A 26244-nucleotide genomic window follows, 5' to 3' on the forward strand; every position below is an offset into this window, starting at 1 on the left:
CTGATGGGGAGTGCAGCTCCATAGAATAGACTGTGTAGGTGTGGCTCTCATACTACATGGAAGGGGGTAAGATTGGTCTAAGATCTTTCATTAATCTTTCAAGTGTGTACACACCATAAAGGTACGTACACACATGCGACTATAGTCGTTTGAAACAATCGTTCCCCGATCATTTCAAACAACGATCGTTTAAAAAAAAGCAGCCAACGACCATTAAGTCTAATGATGGACGAGCTAGATAGTTAAAAATGAACGATCTAGCTTGGCGGATTTTTTCCAACGACGATCGATTGCAAAAGTAGTACATCGTTGGAAAACGGTCATTCGTACTAGGCTTGACATGCGCATTACGCTATTTCTCCATGGAACTTTTCATTTTTCATTTTTATGCGCAATAGCAATATTTGCATTACGTGATGTAACGTTCGTTCTAACGATCAGATCGTTACACACCTTTAAAAGCTAACTTTACTTAGGTCGTTCTTTCGTCAATTAAAAGTTCGTTCGTTGTCGTATGTGTGTACGTAGCTTAAAACTCACACCTCGGGTTCCTTCTAAAGTCAAGCACAGCAGGCTGGGGGCTGGGAGGGCGCATAATCTATGGGTCGTGTTTCTGATCGTTTTAATAAACTAGACATTCAGAAACAAAATGTAAACGTTCTCGATGACTCACCAAGCTCTGCCCTGTTAGCACCTCCAGGAGAGCCATGAGGATCTTCCCGTCCTGGATGTCCACAAACAGATCTTTGACCACCAGAGGTGGGATGCACTGTGGGCACAAACAAAGGGACAAGATGATGATTATTACTAATAGCAGTGGTAGCGATATTTACAAAAAACTATGAGCTATAAAAAAAAAATCTGAGTTGATGCAAATTTTATGCTTATCTACTGAAAATGTTTGCAGTTTGGAAATGGATCTGTAAATTTTAGCAGGTGTAGAATTACTAGCATCTCATAACATAATAAATTGCTTATTTAAAAAAAAAAAAATCATTTAGTCAGTGTTTGCCCATTGTAAAATGTTTCCTCATCCTGATTTACGACATTTATCACATGGTGACATTTTTACTGCTGGAAGGTGCAGCTCTGGTGAATGTTTGTTCACAGAGAGTTCCCAAAGCCAGTGGAAATAAAACCTGGTCTCCCAGAATACTCAGGGAGAAAAATTGTGCATAGCTAAACAGCCTAGGCTAAGCATAACTGGGCGGGGGCTACATACACATATAAAGCAATATAGATGTAGGAAGTGTTTCTCATGCTGAAACCAGGAAACATTAATGTAAAAGTGTGCATCCTGGATAATTTACTGCATTCTACTATTATGTCACTACAGGGCCTCTTTAATTCACTTGTTCATTAATATAAACCAAAGCTCGAACTAGAAAACCATCAGAGAGGGGCAGTCCTAACCCTGCCGTGCAAAAAAAAAAAACATCTGTGCCCGTTTATTTTGTTTTTTTACAATCTTCTGAAAATGCTGTCATACTATAACTCTGTTGCCAGGAATAAAGCTGTATTTTTTTTTGTTTGTCTCGCAACTGGTATTGTTTAAAAACAAAATAAATATGGCAGCCTCCAATAACCTCTCTTTTCAGGTTTCCTTTAAGTCTATTTAAAGTGAAAGTCCAAGCTAAAAAAAACAAAAACAAACTCCACTTACCTGGGGCTTCCTCCAGCCCGTGGCAGTCGTCCTGTGCCCTCGCTGCAGCTCCGGTGGCTCCTGCTGCTCTCTGCTGCAGAAGCCGACCTCGCCAGGTCGGGTTCCGGGTCGGCTTCTTCTGCTCTCCACGGCGCGGGTCACGTGGTCCGGCCGACGTCATCAGGATTATACTGCGCAGTACAGTCTTGATGAGGTCGGCTGGACTACGTGACCCGCCCCGTGGAGCGCAGAAGAAGCTGACCCGGAAGCTGACCTGGCGAGGACGGCTTCTGCAGCGATGGACACCGGGAGTCACTGGAGCTGCGGCGAGGGCACAGAACGACTGCCAGGGGCTGGAGGAAGCCCCAGGTAAGTGGAGTTTGTTGTTTTTTGTTTTTTTTTGCTTGGATGTTTCCTTTAAAGTTGGAGCAAGCCTAGTGAGATGAAGGATGGATTCCCAGAGAGAAAAAGTAGCCCTAGAAAAGTCTAGCTCTGTGTGAGAAAGTCAGCAGAGTGAGCTAGAAGTAATCATTCACTTAAAGCGAACCTAGGGCCGCCCTGGGCGCAGATGAGTAAGTAGAAGAAGGGGGTGCAGGCAAAAGGACACAACCGCTGGGGAGCTGGTGATACGCGGTGCAGCCAAATGGAAGAAGAAAGAAAGAAGATTACCAGCGCAATCTACTTCCTTGACTCCTCCTGGGCTGCCTGCGTCAGACGTCACGTCATCATCACGTCACCACCGCGTGATGACACCTGATGTCTTGTAGCGGTACTGCAGGCTGTAAGTGGGCGGCGCCCATGGAGGAGTCGGGTTTCCAGGCTCTCTTCGCCTGTGTGTTTTCCTGGATGAGCGGCTGGTCACTAGTAAGTAGGCAGAGTTACTTGTGACCTGTGGCTGTGTGACTGTCCCTAAAGGGTAAAGGTTCGCGAGTCCATGGCGGGTGGGGGCACAATTCTTACACCCTCACCCTGGGTGCAATTTAGTCTAGAAACTGCCCTGAGCAAACCTGAACTAAAAATTAACAGTCAAAATAAACATACGTCATACTTACTTCCCGTGTAAAAGACGCCTTAGAGGGGATCTAATTAACATGTATAAATACATCAGAGGGCAATATAAAAGCTTGGCGGATGAGCTTTTTGTCCCTAGGCCTTCTCAAAGGACTAGAGGACATGAGATGCGCATGGAGGAAAAACGTTTTAGCCATTTATTTAGGAAAGGGTTCTTTACAGTAAGAGTGATTAAGATGTGGAATGCATTACCACAGGAAGTAGTTATGGCAAATTCTATACCTGCATTTAAAGGGGGCTTAGATGCTTTCCTTGCGTTGAAAGACATCCATGGCTACAATTACTAGGTAATGCCTAATGATGTTGATCCAGGGATTTTATCTGATTGCCACCTGGAGTCGGGAAGGAATTTTTCCCTTTTGGGGCTAATTGGACCATGCCTTGTAAGGGTTTTTTCGCCTTCCTCTGGATCAACAGGGATATGTGAGGGAGCAGGCTGGTGTTGTGCCTTCCTCTGGATCAGCAGGGATATATGAGGGAGCAGGCTGGTGTTGTGCCTTCCTCTGTATCAGCAGGGATATGTGAGGGAGCAGGCTGGTGTGGTGCCTTCCTCTGGATCAGCAGGGATATATGAGGGAGCAGGCTGGTGTTGTGCCTTCCTCTGGATCAGCAGGGATATGTGAGGGAGCAGGCTGGTGTTGTGCCTTCCTCTGGATCAGCAGGGATATATGAGGGTGCAGGCTGGTGTTGTGCCTTCCTCTGGATCAGCAGGGATATGTGAGGGTGCAGGCTGGTGTTGTGCCTTCCCCTGGATCAGCAGGGATATGTGAGGGAACAGGCTGGTGTTGTGCCTTCCTCTGGATCAGCAGGGATATGTGAGGGTGCAGGCTGGTGTTGTGCCTTCCTCTGGATCAGCCGGGATATGTGAGGGAGCAGGCTGGTGTTGTGCCTTCCTCTTGATCAGCAGGGATATGTGAGGGTGAAGGCTGGTGTTGTACCTTCCTTTGGATCAGCAGGGATATGTGAGGGAGCAGGCTGGTGTTGTGCCTTCCTCTGGATCAGCAGGGATATGTGAGGGAGCAGGCTGGTGTTGTGCCTTCCTCTGGATCAGCAGGTATATGTGAGGGTGCAGGCTGGTGTTGTGCCTTCCTCTGGATCAGCAGGGATATGTGAGGGGGCAGGCTGGTGTTGTGCCTTCCTCTGGATCAGCAGGGATATGTGAGGGTGCAGGCTGGTGCTGTAACTTCCTCTGGATCAGCAGGGATATATGAGGGAGCAGGCTGGTGTTGTGCCTTCCTCTGGATCAGCAAGGATATGTGAGGGAGCAGGCTGGTGTTGTGCCTTCCTCTGGATCAGCAGGGATATGTGAGGGAGCAGGCTGGTGTTGTGCCTTCCTCTGGATCAGCAGGGATATGTGAGGGTGCAGGCTGGTGTTGTGCCTTCCTCTGGATCAGCAGGGATATGTGAGGGTGCTGGCTGGTTTTGTACCTTCCTCTGGATCAGCAGGGATATGTGAGGGAGCAGGCTGGTGTTGTGCCTTCCTCTGGATCAGCAGGGATATGTGAGGGAACAGGCTGGTGTTGTGCCTTCCTCTGGATCAGCAGGGATATGTGAGGGTGCAGGCTGGTGTTGTGCCTTCCTCTGGATCAGCCGGGATATGTGAGGGAGCAGGCTGGTGTTGTGCCTTCCTCTTGATCAGCAGGGATATGTGAGGGTGAAGGCTGGTGTTGTACCTTCCTCTGGATCAGCAGGGATATGTGAGGGAGCAGGCTGGTGTTGTGCCTTCCTCTGGATCAGCAGGGATATGTGAGGGAGCAGGCTGATGTTGTGCCTTCCTCTGGATCAGCAGGGATATGTGAGGGTGCTGGCTGGTGTTGTACCTTCCTCTGGATCAGCAGAGATATGTGAGGGAGCAGGCTGGTGTTGTGCCTTCCTCTGGATCAGCAGGGATATGTGAGGGAGCAGACTGGTGTTGTGCCTTCCTCTGGATCAGCAGGGATATGTGAGGGAGCAGGCTGGTGTTGTGCCTTCCTCTGGATCAGCAGGGATATGTGAGGGAGCAGGCTGGTGTTGTGCCTTTCTTTGGATCAGTAGGGATATGTGAGGGAGCAGGCTGGTGTGGTACCTTCCTCTGGATCAGCAGGGATATGTGAGGGAGCAGGCTGGTGTTGTGCCTTCCTCTGGATCAGCAGGGATATGTGAGGGAGCAGGCTGGTGTTGTGCCTTCCTTTGGATCAGCAGGGATATGTGAGGGAGCAGGCGGCTGGTGTACCTTCCTCTGGATCAGCAGGGATATGTGAGGGAGCAGGCTGGTGTTGTACCTTCCTCTGGATCAGCAGGGATATGTGAGGGAGCAGGCTGGTGTTGTACTTTCCTCTGGATCAGCAGGGATATGTGAGGGAGCAGGCTGGTGTTGTACCTTCCTCTGGATCAGCAGGGATATGTGAGGGAGCAGGCTGGTGTTGTGCCTTCCTCTGGATCAGCAGGGATATGTGAGGGTGCAGGCTGGTGTTGTGCCTTCCTTTGGATCAGCAGGGATATGTGAGGGAGCAGGCTGGTGTACCTTCCTCTGGATCAGCAGGGATATGTGAGGGAGCAGGCTGATGTTGTGCCTTCCTCTGGATCAGCAGGGATATGTGAGGGGGCAGGCTGGTGTTGTACTTTATACTGGATCAGCAGGGATATGTGAGGGAGCAGGTTGGTGTTGTACCTTCCTCTGGATCAGCAGGGATATGTGAGGGAGCAGGCTGGTGTTGTGCCTTCCTCTGGATCAGCAGGGATATGTGAGGGAGCAGGCTGGTGTTGTACTTTGTTCTCTGGTTGAACTCGATGGACGTATGTCTTTTTTTTAACCCAAATAACTATGTAACTATGTATAGTCTACTCAAGTGGGCAATATTAGTTTAACAGCGTTCCATTGATCACAGTGGTCATACAGGATGCAGGAGAGGAGAAAGAGATTGCTGAGTAGGCTACACGGGAGGTAAGTATGACCTGTGTATGGTTATTTTGACTTTTATTTTCAGTTCAGGTTCTCTTTAAAGTGCACCTGATGTGAGAAGGTATAGACTTTGACATGTTTATTTCTTTTAAATAATACCAGTTGCCTGGCTGTCCTGCTGATCCTCTACCTCTAATACTTTTAGCCATAGCCCCTGAACAAGCATGCCAATTAGGTGTTTCTGACTGAAGTCAGACTGGATTAGTTACATGCTTGTTTCAGGTGTGTGATTCAGCCACTACTGCAGCCACAGAGAAGTCCCTCTCCTTTCAGGTGTCCTTTAATCAGGGGCGGAAGCCTGTAGAGCAATTGTCCTTTTATTTTATTGAGCATACATAAAAATACCAGGACTAAAATAGGACATAAAAATAAACTGGATGAAACAAGCTGAGCCCCTCCTCGGGACTTCCTGTCGCTGGACGGCACCTGTGGCAATGTGAATCAGACTAATTATATAATCCTACAACAGGTAGCGCAGCCTACATCAAACGCTGACACCTGGCTCCGCCCTCTCGCCCTTCACAGGAAGAGGAGCGAGGAGGAAGTTTAACAAAGTCACACAGAGAGATCTCAGCTAATTGTGAGGGAAGTCAGCACTTTCTGCGCTTTGATGATGTGATTCCCTTTAATGTGCGGAGTCGCCTCTGGAGAGGAGGCCTCGGTCTCACCCTCCATCAGTATGCGTCAGACGTCGGCAGGCATCGCACTGGGCAGCTCTGCAAAGCCCTGAAGGATTTTCCGCTGTCAGATATTCCCATTCCTGACCTTGTGTTTTTGTTGTCGATACAGTTTGTTAAAAGAGAAAATTCCTTTAATGTTACCGAGAAAGAAGAAAAACAGAACGTTCTGCCTGAAATGTTAAATAGGATGTTGGTTGTCATGTTTGTTTTGTTTTATTATTACTTTTGGTTTATATAGTTATTATTTAGTATTTAAAGCAAACTCGAAGCGCAAATAAACTTATGAGATAGTGAACTGTATCTGTAGTACAACTAAGAAATAGAACGTTAGCAGCAAAGAAAAGGGTCTCATATTGTTTCCAGTACAGAAAGACTTAAGAACTTCAGTTGTTATCTGTGCAAAAGAGCTTCTCTGAGCTCTTCCACCCAAATTGGTTGGCTACAGTGCTGTTTTCTGAAGCACTTAAATAGGCAAGAAACAGTAAGAGACCGCTTGAGATAAGGTTTTACTGCAGGAAAGTTCAAAAGGTCATTATTTCTGCTTTGTTTTATATCTTAAAATAAAGGGTGTGGTTTATAAACTGCAAATATTACAGAATGATACATTGTTAAAAAAAATATATATATATACCTGCAAATAAAGTTTGAGACTCTTTGCTACTAATGTCCTATTCCCTCTCCGTACTTCACATACAATTCATTATATCATACATTTTTCACTTCAGGTTTGCATTATATAGTGCCCGACATCTTCCGCAGCACTTTACAGAGTACATAGTCTTGTCATCACCGCGGACCGGGAAGCAGAGACAGCGAACGGCAGAGCTGTGGCGAGGGACATGCTGGGAGCTTGGGGCAGGACGAAGCCCCGGGTAAGTAGCCCTCATTTTACCTTTTATTGCCTGATAACTCCTTTAAGTACAGCGGTCTCTGCCCCCTTAAGGCACAGAGACCGCTGGTACCAGAAATGACGGAACACCGACGAATTGCCGCACATACCCGCCGCAACTGCCGTCCATGCCGCATGCCGGGAACCTCAGCCACCCACTCTGCTGTCTCTATGACGGCAGAGTTCCTGTGAGCCGGTCATTGGCTAATGACCCTGCCTATCAATATAAGCCAATGGGAGTTGCTTACATTGATAGGCAGAGTCATGAACCAATGACCGGCTCACAGGAACTCTGCTGTCATAGAGAGAGGAAGAGCAACAGAGCTGCGACGAGGAGATCGTCAGGAGCGACGAAAGCCGGGAGAGAACGCGTGGTATCAGTTTATTGAAATCTACGCCCTGCCAGCCAGATCAGCATCAAAACAGGGCGTAGATTTCAATTAGCGTGGTCCTTAATTGGTTAAGTAAGCATGTGTTTTTCTCTAGTGTTAGATGCACTCTGCTTATCTGCCAGAAAATGCAAGTAAGTTGGATGAGTACAGGTACACTTTAATTTTAAAGCAGTGGGATCAGCCATACTATGCCAGGGAAAAAAACACATATATAAGTAGATAGATACTTGATCTGCTTACATAACACATGTATGGTACTGTCCACGTTTTGATTTCAGTGAATGTTATATAGTAAATAAGGAGTATTTTGTTCCGGGTGGGGACCATGTCTTTTGCCCACAGCTGAGGCTAAATGCTGATGTCATTTCTTCCCTTAACTTTTTTTTTTCTTTCTCCTCCAATCGCTGAGTCACCTCAGCCTTGCTTGTAAACACAAGTGAGTAGGGGGTCGTGTTTCAGATAAGCAGCTAGGCAGGGAAATAAATGGAAGAGGCAGAATATATTATAGATAAAAAGAACCCCTAGCATGCAACTGTTTGGCAATGGCTATTAAAAGGCCAGTGCTCCTAAAGTATGTGATAACTCCAAACCATAACAGAAGAAAAAGTTTTGCAAGTTTTGAAAGCAGGATTAGCATCTTTATCACTTTATACACTCAGACCAGTTGCTGTTGAAATTTAATTTTTATGGTGACAATCTGGCTTTAAAGGGAACCTTAAAGGGGAACTGAAGAGAGAGGTATATGGAGGCTGTCATGTTTATTATCTTTTAATCAATACCAGTTGCCTGGCAGCCCTGCTGGTCTATTTCTCTGCAGTAGTATCTGATTAAAACCAGAAACAAGCATGCAGCTAGTCTTGTCAGATCAGACTTATAAGTCTGAACCACTGAAACACCTGATCTGCTGCATGCTTGTTCAGGGGCTATGGCTAATAGTATTAGAGGCAGAGGATCAGCAGGGCTGCCAGGCAACTGGTATTGTCTAAAAGGAAATAAACATGACAGCCTCCATATACCTCTCTCTTCAGTTCCCCTTTAACTGGCGGGGAAAAAATAATGCACTTACCTGGGGGCTTTCCCAAGCCTCCTGCAGCCGTCCTGTGCCCGCGCCGGTCCTTCGGTGCCCTCCGGTCTCCCTCCGCCGCTAAGTTTCGTTTTCGGACGACTGCCAGTCGTCCTCGGGCAAAGCGTCATCTTCTTCCGCATTCCCCGTCGTAAAGAGCCGTAAAGCGAGTCCGCATGACGCCAAACGCATCATGCGGACGCGCTTTACGGCTCTTTACGACGGGGAATGCGGAAGAAGATGACGCTTTGCCCGAGGACGACTGGCAGTCGTCCGAAAACGAAACTTAGCGGCGGAGGGAGACCGGAGGGCACCGAAGGACCGGCGCGGGCACAGGACGGCTGCAGGAGGCTTGGGAAAGCCCCCAGGTAAGTGCATTATTTTTTCCCCGCCAGTTAAGGTTCCCTTTAAGGTCTTTCTCCTCTGACCACTAGGGACACTCCTGAGCTCGCTCTCAGCCTTGCTCTGATCTCCTGACCTGTGAAGGGTTAGCCGTGTAGTCTGCACTGTAGGTAACCTCTGATTATGAAGCCTTTCCTCGCAGACACACTTTCTATTACCAGAGGTTACTGTAGGGCTGCTGTCAGGTTGTGACCGGAGCTACATACACAAGAGCGCTTTGTAGTCTCTGTAACTCATGACACAGCTGGCAAGAGTTCCAGAAACTGGGCACACCTATGATGTCAGCGAGCGATAACACATGACTCTATGGCAGGTGTCAGGATTCTCATACAGCAGCTCCTCCAAGCCACAAACACCAGAGCTCACTGCCATCAATCACTGTGTGCCGGGGCTGGGCTGCCGGGAGGATATCTGTCACATATGTAGTGACACAGTCCAGCCACGCAGGGTGCAGCCATGTCTACTCAACCTAAAGTGGAGCTGAACTCTTCCACAGGACAGGAGGAAAACATAGAGAAATGCACCCTGTATGTATTTAGAGAGTTTACCCTGTCTAATTCCCCCTCATCTGTGACTAATCACAAGTTGCAATTTGATCCCCCAGCTGTGTCAGCTGACTGCCATGGCAGAGCAGCTAATTTGTAACCACAGGGGCCCATATGCAATACATTTTTCCTCCTAGGTAATATTTGCAAATTTGTCAATCTGGGGACAGGCAAAAATGGCGCACAGCGCTAATAGTGTCAGAATGGCGCTGCAGCATTATCTTAAAACTATATTTATCGTTTTATATTTTATTTATTTTTTTAAGAGGGATCGGGCTGGAGAGGGAGCGGGCAGTCGGCTGGCAGCGGGGGTCGGGCTGGAGAGGCAGCAGGGTGGAGGGAGGATTACGTAGCCTTGGTATACATTACCTTGTCCCCGGCCGGTGCGATCGCTCCTTCACTTCATAGCTTGCAGGAGTCCTGCATCCAGCCAATCACCATGCGGAAACTGAAGCCGCATGGTGATTGGCTGGATGCAGGACTCCTGCAAGCTATGAAGTGAAGGAGCGAATAGCGATTGCCGCCGGGGACAAGGTAAAGTATACCAAGGCTACGTAATCCTCTCTCCACCCCGCTGCCTCTCTAGCCCAATCCCCGCTGCCAGCCTTCTGCCGGCTGCCTCTCCAGCCCGATCCCCGCTGCCAGCCGACTGCCAGTGTAGGTTAGATTGTTGGAGCACCGGCTGCCTCTCCAGCCCGACCCCCGCTGCCAGCCGACTGCCCGTGCACGCTGCCTCTCCAGCCCGACCCCTCTCCCTGCATTTTTCAATGGAACACCGTACCGCTGTCTTATAAAACGCTATTTACCGTTTTTATTTACATTAAAACGGTAAATAGCGTTTTATGATCGGCAGAATGGTGCGCCATTTTTTACTCTGCGCCATTTTTTACTGTATGCTGTCAATCTATATATATATAAAATCGGATGTGTGTGTGTGTATGTATGTGCCGCGATCACGCGAAAACGGCTTGACCGATTTGAACGAAACTTGGTACACAGATCCCTTACTACCTGGGATGATATGTTCTGGGGGTCTCGCGGCCCCCCTGCACACGTGGGCGGAGCTACAAACAGCAAATCAGATTTCACCCATTCAAGTCAATGGAAAAAATGTAAAGGGCTGCCATTCTCACAGTAACCAAGCCAGAGTCCCCACACTTGGCACAGTTGGTCACTTGGTGACCGAGGTTACAAATCCAGGAAAAGTGGGCGGAGCATAAAACTGCCAATCAAATTTCAGCCATTCATTTAAATGGGAAAATGTAAACTGCAGCCATTCTTAGACTGTTAATCGCAGGGTTCTCAAACTTGATACACTTGGTCACTGGGTGAATACGATTATGATTCAAGAAAATGGGTGGAGCCTACAACAGCTAATCAAAATTCACCTATTGATTTTCAAGGGGAATATTTAAACTGCTGCTATTCTTACACTTTTAATGGCAGAGGCTTCAAACCTGCTACAGTCGGTCATTGGGTGATTGGGGTCCAAATTCACTAAAGGGGCGGGGCCACATACAGCCAATCAGATTTTCTTGGTGAATAAACTGCTTCCATTCACATATTTTTTATGCCAGGAACCTGAAAGCTCACAAACTTGGTCATTGAGTGACTGTGTGTGTCAAGGTTACACAAAGTGGGCAGAGCCAAAAAAAACTTTTACTGGGAAAATATAAACTGCAGCCATTCTTACACCGTTAATGGCAGGGTTCTCAAACTTTGCACAGTTGGTCACTGGGTGACTGAGATTAAGATTTTGGAAGGTGGGTGGAGCCTACAACAGCCAATAAAAATTCACCTTTTGATTTTCAAAGGGAATATTTCATCTGCTACAATTCTCTTACACTGTGAAAAGCAGATTCCTCAAACCTGGTACAGTTGGTCGCTGGGTGACTGGGGTCCAAATTCGGAAAGGCTCCCTATGCTGACTATTTCGTTGTAGCTCGGCACTGTTATTTGGCCTGAGGAAGCGGGCTCAGACCCGTGAAACGTGTTGCCTGTGCTATTAATAAAAATCCTTTGTTTCATCAAAGATTTTCGTTATTTGAGGTAAGCCACCTCAAAATATTTTGTCAATTTTAAACTGCTTTTAAGTGCTTTTATAAACCACCAGGGCGCCTCTTTTAACCAATCTGTTGATAATTGAGTGACTGTATGTCAAGGTGAGAAAAGTGGCCGGTGCCAACAACTACATTTTTAACATGGCAGGGTTCCCAAACTTGACACAATTGGCCACTGGGTGACTGGGATGAATATTCAGAAATGTGGGTGGAGCCTACAACAGCCAATCAAAATGTACCTATTGATTTTCAAGGGGAATATTCCCATTGCTACCATTCTCACACTGTTAGTGGCAGAGGCCTCAAACCTGATACAGTCAGTCATTGAGTGACTGGGGTCCAAATTCACTAAAGGGGTGGAGCCACAAACAGCCAATCAGATTTGTTAGATTGATTTCAGCCATTCTGTTATTGGCAGGGTTCTCAAACGTGACACAGTTGGCCACTGGGTGACTGGGACTAATATTCAGAAATGTGGGTGGAGCCTACAGCAGCCAATCAAAATTCACCTTTTGATTTTCAAGGGGAATATTTACATTGCTGCCATTCATGCACTCTTAATGGCAGAGGCCTAAAATCTGCTACAGTCAGTCACTGGGAGACTGGGGTTTAAATTCTGAAGGGATCAGGCCGAAAACAGCCAATTAGATTTGTTTAATTTCAATGTTAAAATGCAAAAATGTTCAAATTCAGTAAAGGTGCGGAGCCAAAAACAGCCAGATTTCTTTGCTGGATAAACTGCTTCCATTAGCACAATTTTGATGCCACGAACCCAAAAGCTCACAAACTTGGTCATTGAGTGGTGACTGTGTGTCCAGGTTACAAAAAGTGGGTGGAGTTAAAAACAGATTTTTCAGGGAAATTGTAAACTGCAGCCCTTCTTCACTGTTAATGGCAGGGTTCCTAAACTTAGCATAGCTGGTTACTGGGTGACTGGGATTAATATTCAGAAAGGTGGGAGGAGCCTAAAAATGGCAATCAAAAATCACATGTCACTTTTCAAGGAGAATATTAAAATTGCTGCCATTCTTGCACTTATGGCACAAGCCTCAAACCTGGTACAGTTGGTCATTGGGTCACTGGGGTTCAAATTCAGAAAAGGGGACAGAGCCACAAACGGTGAATCAGATTTGTTTCATTTCATGGGAAAATACAAATTATTGATGCCAAGGACCCCAAAACTCACAAAATTGGTCATTGAGTAGTGACTTTGTGTCCAGGTTACAAAAAGTGGGCGGAGCTAAAAAAAAAAAAACAAATTTCACTGGGAAAGTGTAAACTGCAGCCCTTCTTACACTGTTTATAGCAGGGTTTACAAACTTTGCCCAGATGGTCACTGAGTGACTCAGATTAATATTCAGGGAAGTGGGTGGAGCCTATAATAGCCAATCAAAATTCACCTGTTGATTTTCAAGTGGAATATTTAAATTGCTGCCATTTTTACACTGTTAATAGCAGATGCCACAAACCTGCTACAGTTGGTCATTGGGTGACTGGGGTTCAAATGCTGGAGAGGGGCGGAGCCACAAACGGCCTATCTGATTTGTTTAATTTCTATGGTAATATACAAATTATTGATGCCAAGGACCCCAAATCTCACAAACTTAGTCATTGAGTGTTTGTGCATTAGGGTTAGAAAGTGGGCGGAGCCCACACCAGTCAAATACATACCCGGGCAACGCCGGGTCATCAGTGGGTGGAGACAAATACAAATTTCACTGGGAAAATGTAAACTGCAGCCATTCTTACATTGTTAATGGCAGGGTTTTTAAACTTTGCACAGTTGGTCACTGGGTGACTGGGATTAATATTCAGAAAAGTGGGTGGAGTCTACAAAATTAGGCTCCACCCATTGCTTTTCAAGGGGAATATTTAATTGCTACCATTCTTGAACTGTTAATGGCACAGGCCTCAAACCTGGTACAGTTGGTTATTGGGTGACTGGGGTTCAAATTCAGAAAAGGGTGTGGAGCCACAAACAGCCAATCTGATTTTTTCATTTCAATGCAAATTATTGATACCAAAGACAGCAAAGCTCACAAACTTGGTCATTAAGTAATTGTGTGTTAGGGTTAGAAAAAGTATGCAGAGCCAACACCAGCCAAATACATTCCCGGGCAACGCCGGGCAATCAGCTAGTACAATTATATTTACACTACCATCAACCAAGAAAATATGCAAAATAATTTTGATGGTACTTTTGGTACTTTTTCCATTGCAAAGTGCTGAAAATGTATTCTAAATGGAAGATGAAAAATTACCTCCTTCGAGAAAACTCAGGAGAAAAAGTGAATTGCATATGGGCCCGGATGTGGAACAATGTCTGCTTCCATGACAGCAGGAAGTAGACACACTGCAGATTTATTGCAGGATTTGTATCAGCTGTAACAAAGAAATGTTTTTCTTTAAAGGTTATTATGCTGTTGCTGATCTTTTAGAACTGTGAACCGCTTTAAAAAGGGACCGTAATTAAAATAATGTAATGAATAAAAAATGTATTTAGAGATTTTTACTCAGTTTTTGCCCATTGTAAAATCTTTCCTCTCTCTGACATTCTGACATTATTCACTGGTGGTGACATCTTTAGTTCTGCCGGGTGATCTGTGCGGAATGTTCGTCACTGAGAGTTCTATGCACAGAGGAAGATACTGACAGCAAACTGTCAGGGCCATGGTCATGACATCACACTGTGGGAGGGGTTTCACCACGACAACATCAGCCATACAGAGCCCCTTGATGATCTATTCAAGAAAAGGTAAAGATTTCTCATGGGAAAGAGGTCCTCAGCTACTGATTGGGATGAAGTTGAATCTTGGCTTTAAAGCAGATCCGAGCTGAAAAACTAACTATAACAAGTAACTTGTCTATATATCTTATCTAAAGTTTAGATAGTTTACACAGCAAATCTAGCTGCAAACAGCTTCAATAGAATATGATTATTTCTTCCTGTGATACAATGACAGCAGCCATGTTGTTTGTAAACATTACACACAGGCAGGCTTATCTGTATCTTCAGCACTCAGCCTGTGAAAAAACCTAATCCCCCCCTCCTCCTCCCTCCTCCCCTCTGCCTCTGCAATCAATGGCTAGTAATACCTCCCCCTCCTCCTGCCCAGACTAAGCTCCCATGAGCCCTTGCTAGTGTGTGAAAATGCCAAGGCTCTCTGAAAACCTGTGGGCGTGGCTTGTTTAGTTTATAGGGAATAAAAGTATTAAAACAAAAACAAAAAAGTATTTGGCTTGAGGAATGCCCTATAAACAATAGGAAAGGAACACAATTATGCAATGAGTAAAAGTTCATCTCGGATCCACTTTAAGTTCCTCTTTAAATGTCTTCCATTACTTGCCGGCCTAGTGCATCCCTTCTTCCAAATGATCACAGAATGAACCCCACTCATTACTGAATACCTCAGTCCCACCTTAGCATGGCAAATATTTTACGGTACCTTCTCCAAATGTAGGTTGATCCATCGGGTAAATGTTCTCTTCTGGACAATCTCCCGTTCAACTAGAGAGAAGAAAAGAAAAGGTGGTGAGGTTTTCATGACATAAAATGCCAACAGTAAACTGGACGGGTAACTGGGAAGGTGAAACAAATGTCACATTATGTGCTATAGTGGGTGCAGAGCTGGAACTATCATCTTTTTCCCTTTGTTGTGCCTACAGGCTCCTGTCTCTTTAATGTTTTTCTCTTCTCCAACTAACCTAACTCCCCTAGACTTATCTCTGAGGGCTTCTGCCTTTAGAATCACGTGACGCTAACCTACAACAGGACAGTCTTGTCTGAAGCACTTGGAACTGCTTTGACTCTGATTGGCACAGTTCTCACTCCTCTCTGTGGCTTGGTTCACACATAAATCTGCACATTGTTGGTACAACCCAGTACTGTACAGTCCTGCATCAGTTTTCTATTAGTTTTACCTTGCTGGACCGAAATGTATATCCACAGAAACACATACAAAACTGACAGGACAGGCCAAGGTGTTATGGGTTGATTCACTAAACCGTGATAACTCAAATATCACACCTTATCAAAGATATCACACCTTATCAAAGTTAACACGCCTTATCAGAGTAGCATAGCGAGTGCTACGAACCCGCAGGGGCTCAGGGCAGGACGAGCGCCATTGCCAATTAGCAGGCATAAGTTCATAGCGCTCGCTATGCTACTCTGATAAGGTGTGCTATCATTGATAAGGTGTGATATCTTTGATAAGGTGTGATATCTTTAAAAAGGTGTGCCATCATTGATAAGGTGTGCTATCATTGATAAGGTATGCTATCATTGATAAGTTGTGCTATCTTTGATAAGGTGTGATATCTTTGATAAGGTGTGATATCTTTGATAAGGTGTGCTATCGTTGATAAGGTGTGCTATCTTTGATAAGGTGTGCCATCATTGATAAGGTGTGCCATCTTTGATAAGGTGTGATATCTTTGATAAGGTGTGCCATCATTGATAAGGTTTGCTATCTTTGATAAGGTGTGCTATCATTGATAAGGTGTGATATCTTTGATAAGTTGTGCTATCTTCGATAAGGTGTGATATCTTTGATAAGGTGTGATATCTTTGATAAGGTGTGCTATCTTTGATAAGGTGTGCTATCATTGATAAGGTGTGCTATCATTGATAAGGTGTGCTATCATTGATAAGGTGTGATATCTTTGATAAGGTGTGATATCTTTGATAAGGTGTGCTATCATTGATAAGGTGTGCTATCATTGATAAGGTGTGATATCTTTGATAAGGTGTGATATCTTTGATAAGGTGTGATATCTTTGATAACGTGTGCTATCTTTGATAAAGTGTGATATCTTTGATAAGGTGAGATATCTTTGATAAGGTGAGATATCTTTGATAAGGTGTGATATCTGTGATAAGGTGTGATATCTGTGATAAGGTGTGATATCTGTGATAAGGTGTGATATTTGTTTTATCACGGTTTAGTGAACGAAGCCCCATGTGTGGACCGAGCGACAGTCCTACAACCTCTCTTGATCTCACATCCCCCCATGTTAATCCAACGTCATCGTCAATCGCGCTCCCCCCCCCCCCCCACCCCAAAAAAGAAGACTCTGACATAGCAACTAAAAATCCCCCACGCTGATTGACCATTTCTTTAACGAAATTATCAATAATGATCGATTGGGCAGACCAGCTTCTCTGTTTCCATACAAAATGATCAAAGTAATCTGATCGAAAATACAATCGCCCACTAAAAATTGTACAGTTGATGGGCCCCTTTGGACGAAGCGGCGCTTTCACGTGTGAAGACGCACAGACGAATAAGTAGCTGGATCTTTGTGGCTGATTAGAATCTTACAGTGAAACGATCTCAGGGCCGTAAAAGGGCGATCATTAAGGAAAGGAAGGTTATAAGTGGTGTTTTCCGTTAATAAGCGAGTCTCTGTAAGTCGCACGGCTTCTGGCGTCTGTCAGGGGAAGCAATGAATGGAACTAAGAACCCGGAATACGCCGCAGCTACACTGCTCATTAAGCCATTATGTCATCACCTGCGTAAAGCGCTGCTGTCACCGGTACGGCGGTAATGTCACCGTCTGCCGTACGGAGGGACAAGGCCTCTGACGTCCTTCTGGTTATACCGCGCTCTCGCCGTGTGTCGTAAATCCAGCCGTGCGAAGCTTTATAATAACTCCGACACACTGACACTAAGAGCCATACCCCGTCATCAGCGCTTCCGCCGATTCCCACTTCCAAGTCTCCGGGCTAAATTATAATTAAATATATTGTTGTAACGTTTGTCTTTCTATCTTAAAGGACATCCGAGGCGAAAATAAACTAATAAAATAAACAATTGTATCTATCTTCCTTCTCCTAAAAATGACTTTTTAAGATATTCCACAGTTTAATTTTATGTTTAAATCTACTTTTTAAGTTTTAACTGTTTTATTGTTTTTGCTCAATGACACATTCATTGAAGTATGCCAGAGCTAAAATCTATGAACTATTTACCCTTTTTAGCTCTTTCCTGCTCTCAGAAGCCATTTTCTGCTAGATAAGTGTTTTATAGCTGGAATTTCTTATCAGTGAGGGTCACACTGTAGTCACTTCCTGTCAGGACTGAGTCAGCCACTTACATACCTGATATTTAACTCTTTCAGGCAGAGAAAGAAAAAAAGGAACACAGCATAGTTATTTGTGTGCTAGGCACTGTACATACCCAAGTCTATCTCATTATGTCACATGTCACCTCGGCTATCCTTTAAAGGAGCATTACAGAGAAAAAATGTAAAATGTTAAACACATACAAATAAGAAGTACATTTCTTCCAGAGTAAAATGAGCCATGAATTACATTTCTCATATGTTGCTGTCACTTACAGTAGGTAGTAGAACTCTGAAAGAACTGACAGGTTTGGAGCTAGTCCATCTCTTCATGGGGGATTCTCAGCATGGCCTTCAATTTTTATAACGACACTCCCTGAAAAGGATTTATACAAAGATGCTGGCCAGCCTCCCTGCTCACTTTGTTTGGCAGTGGGACGAAGCAACTGCCAGTCACGAAGTGCTACTGAAATAAAATAAAAAAAAACTGAGAACCCCCGTGAGAAGGTGGGCTACGCCAAAACCTGTCAGTTCTGTCAGATTTCTACTACTTACTGTAAGTGTCAGCAACATGGGAGAAAAGTAATGTATGGCTCATTTTACTCTGGAAGAAATGTACTTCTTATTTACATAAGTTTACATGTATTTTAAATTTTACGATTTTCATCTCGTCACAGCGGTGCGTAGAACTGTGTTGGGTCGATTAAGGAAAAAATTCCACTACGAAAACAAATATGCCAAAGCTCGACGCTGCACAAGTAGCTCGGTAATTAAATTTTTATTAAAAACGATCATTCCATTTTAATATGAAGCCGGTGAGCTTGGAAGTGGAAATCTAGACTCACCCTCAAAATTGAGCTACAGACAGAGGTGGGAACAACTGACTGAGCCCTGCTGAGGGACAGTTAAAGGGGACCTGAACTCTTGCGAAGGACAGGCGGAAAACAGAAAGAAATGCACCCTGTGTGTATTTAGAGAGATTCTCCTAATTCCCCCTCATCTGTGACAAAGCACAAGATGTAATTTGATCTCTCAGCTGTGTCAGCTAAGGAATCTCCTCTGCCTCTGCAGCAGCTAATTTGTAAACAAAGGATGTTAACCCAATGTCTGCTTCCATGAAAGCAGGAAGTAGACACACTGCAGATTTATTGCATGACTTGTATCAGCTGTAACAAAGAAATGTTTTTTCTGTAAAGGTTATTGTGCTGTTACTTATCTTTTAGAACAGAGAGGAAGTTCTGAGTTCAGGTCCGCTTTAAGGTTAACGTTACCCATTATCAATACAATCGATCAGGTACTGTAAGTGATGCCGATCAATAACAAATAATAATAGCGATCCTTCTGTCGATGCCGAATTTCACAAAGACTCTTCTAAGGTGGCCACACACGATAAAATGAAATGATCCGATTTTACGGCAATTTGAGAAATATGATCGGATCTCCCGAAAAAATCAAACGTTTTTTTTCATGTGACTGAAAAATCCGATCGGATTTCCAGTTTTTTGCAATTTTTATCGATCCAGAATGCTGGAATTTTTTCTTGAATTTTTTAAAGATTGTATGGTGTGTGTTAGATTGTCAATTTATCAATATACACACCCTAGCAATTTTCTCAGAGTTTCCAATCAGTTTTATCATAATTGGGGAAAAATTGAACACAGGTGTGTGGTACATTGGTCATATTTTTGAAATGTAACAATCAGTCAGAAAAATTGATTGCTATTCTTGAATTGAACAGAAATGTAAAAAATTGTATGGTGTGTGGCCACGTTTAGTCTGATTCGATTGCGTTGTATAATTTTCCCCTTTGTGGGAGGTCCTGACCGATCATTTCTGATCGATTGCAGTGATCGTTCTGTCGATCACTTGAAAGATTGTACCGTTAACGGGCACCTTTATACATGCCATACAATTTCCCGTCAGATCGACTGATGAATAGATCATTTCCAGCATGTTGGATCTGCTTCTGATTGAGAAAGAGATTTTGAGATCAGTACTGCACAAATCTGTGAGGGTTTCTAAAACGGGTTCTAAGCTCAAACTGCACTCCTCTGTAAACGTAAACCTTGGGATCTGTGTTTTGTCTACCCTGTTTGGAGTACTGTTGCCACCTTGCTACAGGGGTAATTTGCTGCACAGGGCCAGGCACTGATCTAATCGACTGGCAGCAACGTATGACACTTCTATTTGCTAGTTTCTGAAAGGAACATTGTGGAATGTCTGTGTGTTACACGCACATACAAACAACATAAACAAGCTGAAAGTACGTTTTCCACAAATCCTCAAAATAGAGCCAAACAGAAAGCAGCATGGTGGCGTAGTGGTTATCGATCTCGCCTTGCAGCGCTGGGTCCCTGGTTAGAATCCCAGCCAGGTCAACATCTGCAAGGAGTTTGAATGTTCTCCGTGTCTGTGTGGGTTTCCTCCGGGCACTCCAGTTTCCTCCCACATCCCAAAAACATACAAATAAGTTAATTGGCTCCTCCCTAAATTGGCCTTAACAACGATACATACACTACACGATACATATATAGACATATGACTATGGCGGGGATTAGATTGTGAGCCCCTCTGAGTATAGTCAGTGACAAGACAGTATACTCTGTACAGCGCTGCGGGAGGTGTCAGCGCTATATAATTAATAACAATAATAATATAGTAAAATGGAAATTCAGTAGTCAAAAATGTTAAAGGTTTGTGTTTGAAGTGGTTGAAGCAAATGACACGCTGGAGAGAATAGATATTGGAGGCGGAATTGCGATAACAGATACGGGATCGGTTTATCTGATACGCCGCGGAGGTCTCCTTTAACCTGTGAACCTCTCATCCCCGCTGTGCGCTTCCCAGCGTGATTCTATAAAGAGGTCGCCAAGCAGTTAAACTCAATTAAAGGCAGTTGTAGAGGAGCGGAAAGCCCGGGGGGATTTCTCTGGAAGATTCTCACGAGTTTCTGCTCTGACCCCTCATCTCCACATTCTCAGAGGAAATCAACGTGACAGCCAATCAGCCGCGGGAGACGGAGGCCACTGCGCAATGCCGAGTCTGTCGCTTCATTGTTCCGATAAACGCTCCTAACTTACAGCGGACCTGAACTCAGAACTTCCTCTCTACTCTAAAAGATAAGCAACAGCATAACAACCTGTACAGAAACACATTTCTTTGTTTTAGCTGATACAATAAATCTGCAGTTTGTCTACTTCCTGCTTTCATGGAAGCAGACAGGGTTAACATCCAGTGTTTACCAATTATCTCTCTGCCAGGGCAGGCAGATCAAATAACAACTTGTGATTAGTCACAGATGAGGGGGAATTAGGAGAAACTCTCTAAATACATACATGGTGCATTTCTCTGTGTTTTCCTTCTGTCCTGTGCAAGAGTTCAGGTCCTCTTTAAAGAGGTCCTGTAATGGCATGTAGTAGAATGCAGTAAATTATTTAGGATACTCCCTTTTATGTCAACATTCCTGGTATCAGCAGCAGAAACTCTTCCTATGGCTATATATTGCTGTATATTGGTATGTAGTACTGCTCATACCATAGCCTAGGCTGTTTAGCTATGCGGAATTCTCCTCCTAGAGCATTCTGGGAGACAATGAGAAAGCGCAAGGAGTGGGCGGGTTAAGAGGGCTACTCTGCATGACAGGAGGAGGAGACAGGGATGGTTTTTGTGAGAGAACAGGGAGGTTTTTTTTGATAATTGGTTGCACTTGTAGCTGGAAAGAGGAAGGAGGAGGAGCCCACAAAGCCTCCGCCCCCTGTGAAGGCGGGATTGCAGGGGTGATTGACTGTTATGCTCATGCCATTAGCCAGCGCTCAGTGGAGTCGATCCGCTAGGCAGATTGCTGGCTAAGGCACTGCTGGAGGTTGGGCGCCACTGTACAATGGTAGATGCTCAGCCCACACCAGCGGCCTTGGACTAGAACCAGAAGGCTTGAGCCAAAACGCCCCCCAATGGAAGCCTCAGCTAATTCCGTGTATCGGGTTTCTGAGGTTTTGGGGTAATACTCTCTTTCCCCCTTAAAATCCTCTCTTTTTGGACTACGTTTTTGCTGTTTCAACAGGTATCGTTACCATTTGGGCCAGTTAAATGTACTGTCTGCTGCTTTAAGTTCCCCCAATTCCAAACTGCATACAATTTGCATTAGATTTTCACACAAACCATAATTATTATTATTTATGGTAATTATAAAGAATCCACAAGTATTACACAGCGCTGAACAATACATAAATAGGGAGACAGAACACAAGGCACAAGATGCAAGGTCATGCAATAAAGTCCGAGTCAGTCCATAGGAGGGGTACGCAATGAAGGGGGTGCATGGCCAAGTTGGATACACTAGGTGAGTGTGTGTGTGTGCGCGCAAAAGTCGGGGAATTGATTTTGGGGGGGGGGGAGGGGTAGACAGACGAAGGATGAGGTGGGCCTGATGGGAGGTGGAAGGGAGTTCCAGAGAGTGGGGGCATCCCTTGAGAAGTCCTGTAGTTGCGCATGCGAGTGGCAGTCAGGTGCAGGTTGTTTGAGGATCGGAGGTGGCAGCCAGTTCAGAGATGCAGGGTGGGCAGGTCTTATGTACAGAATTGTAGGCCAGGTATAGAACTCTGAAGGTGATATCGGAGGGGATAAGGAGCCAGTGGAGGATTACTAATCATTTGCATCTCGCTGACCCCCTGTACTCAGGGCAGACTCCAGTGAATGACCCCCTTCCTGGCATCCGCAGTGCCTCCTCCTCCTCCTCTCATCAGCACCCCGGACAGAACTCCTCATACACATTTCATGCGGTAAACACGATTCTGTCCTCAGCTCCGCCTCAGTCGGGAAAACGCTGATCTGACTGAAGCCGTCTGCAAACAACATGAAATATGCAGATCGATATTGAGGGTAACCTTCACCGCGTGCAAAGAAAGTATCCAAAACTATTCCGGCACTTTCTTCTGTGGAAGTTTCCATGAATTCAGCTCATGTGCTGCAAATGTGGCCTTAAACACGCGTCGTTAGAAAGTTATCTCTGTCACTGTGTGGCCTCTGTGAGTCTCTGTGAAGTGGGCGGCACTGCCTCAACGTTTAAAGAGAACCTGAAGTGCGAGTGATATGGAGGCTGCCATACCTATTTCCTTTTAAATAATACCAGTTGCCTGGCAGCCCTGCTGATCTCTTTGGCTGATTCACACACCTGAAACAAGAATGCAGCTAATCTAGTCACACTTCAGTCAGAGCACCTGATCTGCTGCATGCTTGTTCAGGGTCTGTGGCTAATAGTAAGAGAGGCAGAGGATCAGCAGGACAGCCAGGCAATGTGCCTTGTTTAATAGGAAATAAATATGGCAGCCTCTATGCCCTTCTCTGTTTATTCATCCTTTAACCCCTGTTGTTGTGTTCCACCAGTTATGAGCTAACTCCTGGCAGTAGTGGCGTAACAATAGCCCCCCCCTTGGACAGGAGGGGTGGGGCGTGGGCTAAGGGTCCTGGTCCTGGGGTGCAGAGCAGCCACAGCAGAGCTTCATAATGTCCCTCAGTTCGGCGGTGGACAGGTCCTCTTCACTTCCTGTTCTGTGCAGCCAATCACTTAGCAGCAATTGGCTACAAAGTGGCTACACTGAAGAGGAAGAGGACCTGTCCACTGACAGACCGTAGTAGAGAATGAAGCTCCACTGCCCAGGAGGGCAGGGAGTCTCACACAAAAGACCATGGGTGGGGGGGGGGGGGGGGGTGGAGTCGCTGATTGCCAAATTGGGGGAGGGCAATGATCAAGTTATAGATGGCCACTAGATCGACCATCAGATAGATCGCTCTCTGAATCTCGAATTTAATCAGAGGGGGATCTATTGGATTATTATTATTATTTAGTATTTATATAGCGCCGACATATTACGCAGCGCTGTACAGTGTATATATATATATATATATATATATATATATATATATATATATATATATATATATATATATATATATATATATATATATATATATATATATATATATAATGTCTTGTCGCTAACTGTCCCTCAAAGGAGCTCACAATCTAATCCCTACCATTGCCATATGTCTATATTATGTAGTTTAAGTACTGTAGTCTAGGGCCAATTTTTTTTAGGGGGAGCCAATTAACTTATCTGTATGTTTTTGGAATGTGGGAGGAAACCGGAGTGCCCGGAGGTAACCCACACAGACACGGAGAGAACATACAACTTTGCAGATAGTGCCCTCGCTGGGATTCGAACCAGGGACCCAGCGCTGCAAGGCGAGAGAGCTAACCACTACGCCACCGTGCTGCCCACACACTGCATGTACATTTTAAATCAATTTCAGGATCAGGGACATTATCAGCCTGTGTATGGTCACTTTAAGACTACTCAACCAGGACGCATTCTGCACGATTGTACTTGATGCTGATCTCACGGCGAGTTATCCCGGGCAATGACCTGAGGCGACACGACAGCACAGACGGCGTAGTTGTAAATATTACAATACACCACCGTAAATATTGCAATGCACAATGGCAAACACTGAAAGGTTTAACAAAAGTCCTCCCCAGACAGGCGATAACTCAGGCGCAGCACAATGGAGTTTACAGGTTTCGGGAGAATAATACAGCTTCCTGATCCATGAGGTCAGCTTAAAGAGACACTTAAGCCAGAAAAAAAATTAGTTGTACTCACCTGGGGCTTCTACCAGCCCCCTGCAGCAGTCCTGTGCCCTCGCAGCCACTCACTAATCCTCTGGTCCCCCGCCGCCAGCTAGTTCTGTTTCTACCAGCCCCCTGCAGCAGTCCTGTGCCCTCGCAGCCACTCACTAATCCTCTGGTCCCTCGCTGCCAGCTAGTTCTGCTTCTACCAGCCCCCAGCAGCAGTTCTGTGCCCTCGCAGCCACTCACTAATCCTCTGGTCCCTCGCTGCCAGCTAGTTCTGCTTCTACCAGCCCCCTGCAGCAGTCCTGTGCCCTCGCAGCCACTCACTAATCCTCTGGTCCCCGCTGCCAGCTAGTTCTGCTTCTACCGGCCCCCTGCAGCAGTCCTGTGCCCTCGCAGCCACTCACTAATCCTCTGGTCCCCCGCTGCCAGCTAGTTCTGCTTCTACCAGCCCCCTGCAGCAGTCCTGTGCCCTCGCAGCCACTCACTAATCCTCTGGTCCCCCGCTGCCAGCTAGTTATGCTTCTACCAGCCCCCTGCAGCAGTCCTGTGCCCTCGCAGCCACTCACTAATCCTCTGGTCCCTCGCTGCCAGCTAGTTCTGCTTCTACCAGCCCCCAGCAGCAGTTCTGTGCCCTCGCAGCCACTCACTAATCCTCTGGTCCCTCGCTGCCAGCTAGTTCTGCTTCTACCAGCCCCCAGCAGCAGTTCTGTGCCCTCGCAGCCACTCACTAATCCTCTGGTCCCCCGCTGCCAGCTAGTTTCGTTTTTGCCGACAGGCCCGTCAGTACTGGCCACGCGTAGCTTTTTCCGCATTCCCGTCTGTAATTAGCGCTATTGCGGGCCGCAACGCGTACAGAAATACGCGTTGTTGCATTACGAACGCATAGATATGCGGCAACGCGTATTTTTGTACGCGTTGTGGCCCGCAATAGCGCTAATTACAGTCGGGAATGCGGAAAAAGCTACGCGTGGCCAGTCCTGAAGATCTGAATAGTGGAATATGGGGTAGGACATTTTTTGAGAATGCCGTCTGCATACCTCCCAACTTTTTGAATTAAGAATGAGGGACACTTAAGCCACACCCCTGCCTCACCCCTAATCACACCCCTGGTCATGCATGTTATAAAGATTTTATAAGAAATATATGTTGTTTTATAATTCACACCGCACTGGTCCTTTCTATCCTGGTTCATTTTCCTTCATATTCACATATGAAAATAGGAAATATATCAATATATTAAAGTATAAGAATAAAGTTTACATTCAATTAAACACATATTTCAGTAGAAAAATACATATATTTACACAGATCTGTCCATCAGTCCTGAAAGAGGGACACATGAGGAGGAAAGAGGGACAGGGGAAGCTATGTATACACATATTACACAGATCTGTCCATCAGTCCTGAGAGAGGGACACATGAGGGAGAAAGAGGGACAGGGTTCCCAAAGAGGGACTGTCCCTCCAAATGAGAGACAGTTGGGAGCTATGCGTCTGCCTGGCTGCCTTTATCGCTGTCCGAATCAGGCTACGTTTCCACTAGTACGGTGCGACGGGTTTGTATGCGAATGGTAATGCGAAATTGCACACATATCACGTATTTTTGTAAGTATGCGATTTTAACTATGTCAACGCCGATGTGCTTTTACATAGATTTTTACGCGAAAACGTACACACCTTCGCATGGAAAAATCGCATGGCAAAAATGCATGCGATTTTTCTATTAATTACATTACAGGTGAATCGCACACCTTGCGGATTGCAGATTTTTGGGCTAGTGGAAACAGGCTCATTGACTATGCGAATCTGCATGCAGAGAACGCATGCAAATTCGCTGTAGTGGAATCGGGCCCTCGCTGCCCG

The 26244-nt window shown here is 45.4% G+C and overlaps 1 protein-coding gene across 3 annotated transcripts in view; it reads right to left on the reverse strand.

Moving 5' to 3' along the window:
* Positions 1-26244, reverse strand: part of CLMN (calmin) — a 170930-nt gene that overhangs the window by 45698 nt on the left and 98988 nt on the right. For all 3 annotated transcript variants that reach the window (XM_068254734.1, XM_068254735.1, XM_068254736.1), the window contains 2 exons: positions 15132-15193; positions 674-769 (listed from right to left, as the gene is read on the reverse strand). In XM_068254734.1, coding sequence (XP_068110835.1) covers positions 674-769; positions 15132-15193 — 158 coding nt within the window. The remainder of the gene's footprint in view (positions 1-673; positions 770-15131; positions 15194-26244) is intronic.

Source organism: Hyperolius riggenbachi, chromosome 9 (assembly GCF_040937935.1).
Source record: "Hyperolius riggenbachi isolate aHypRig1 chromosome 9, aHypRig1.pri, whole genome shotgun sequence".
NCBI lineage: Eukaryota > Metazoa > Chordata > Amphibia > Anura > Hyperoliidae > Hyperolius > Hyperolius riggenbachi.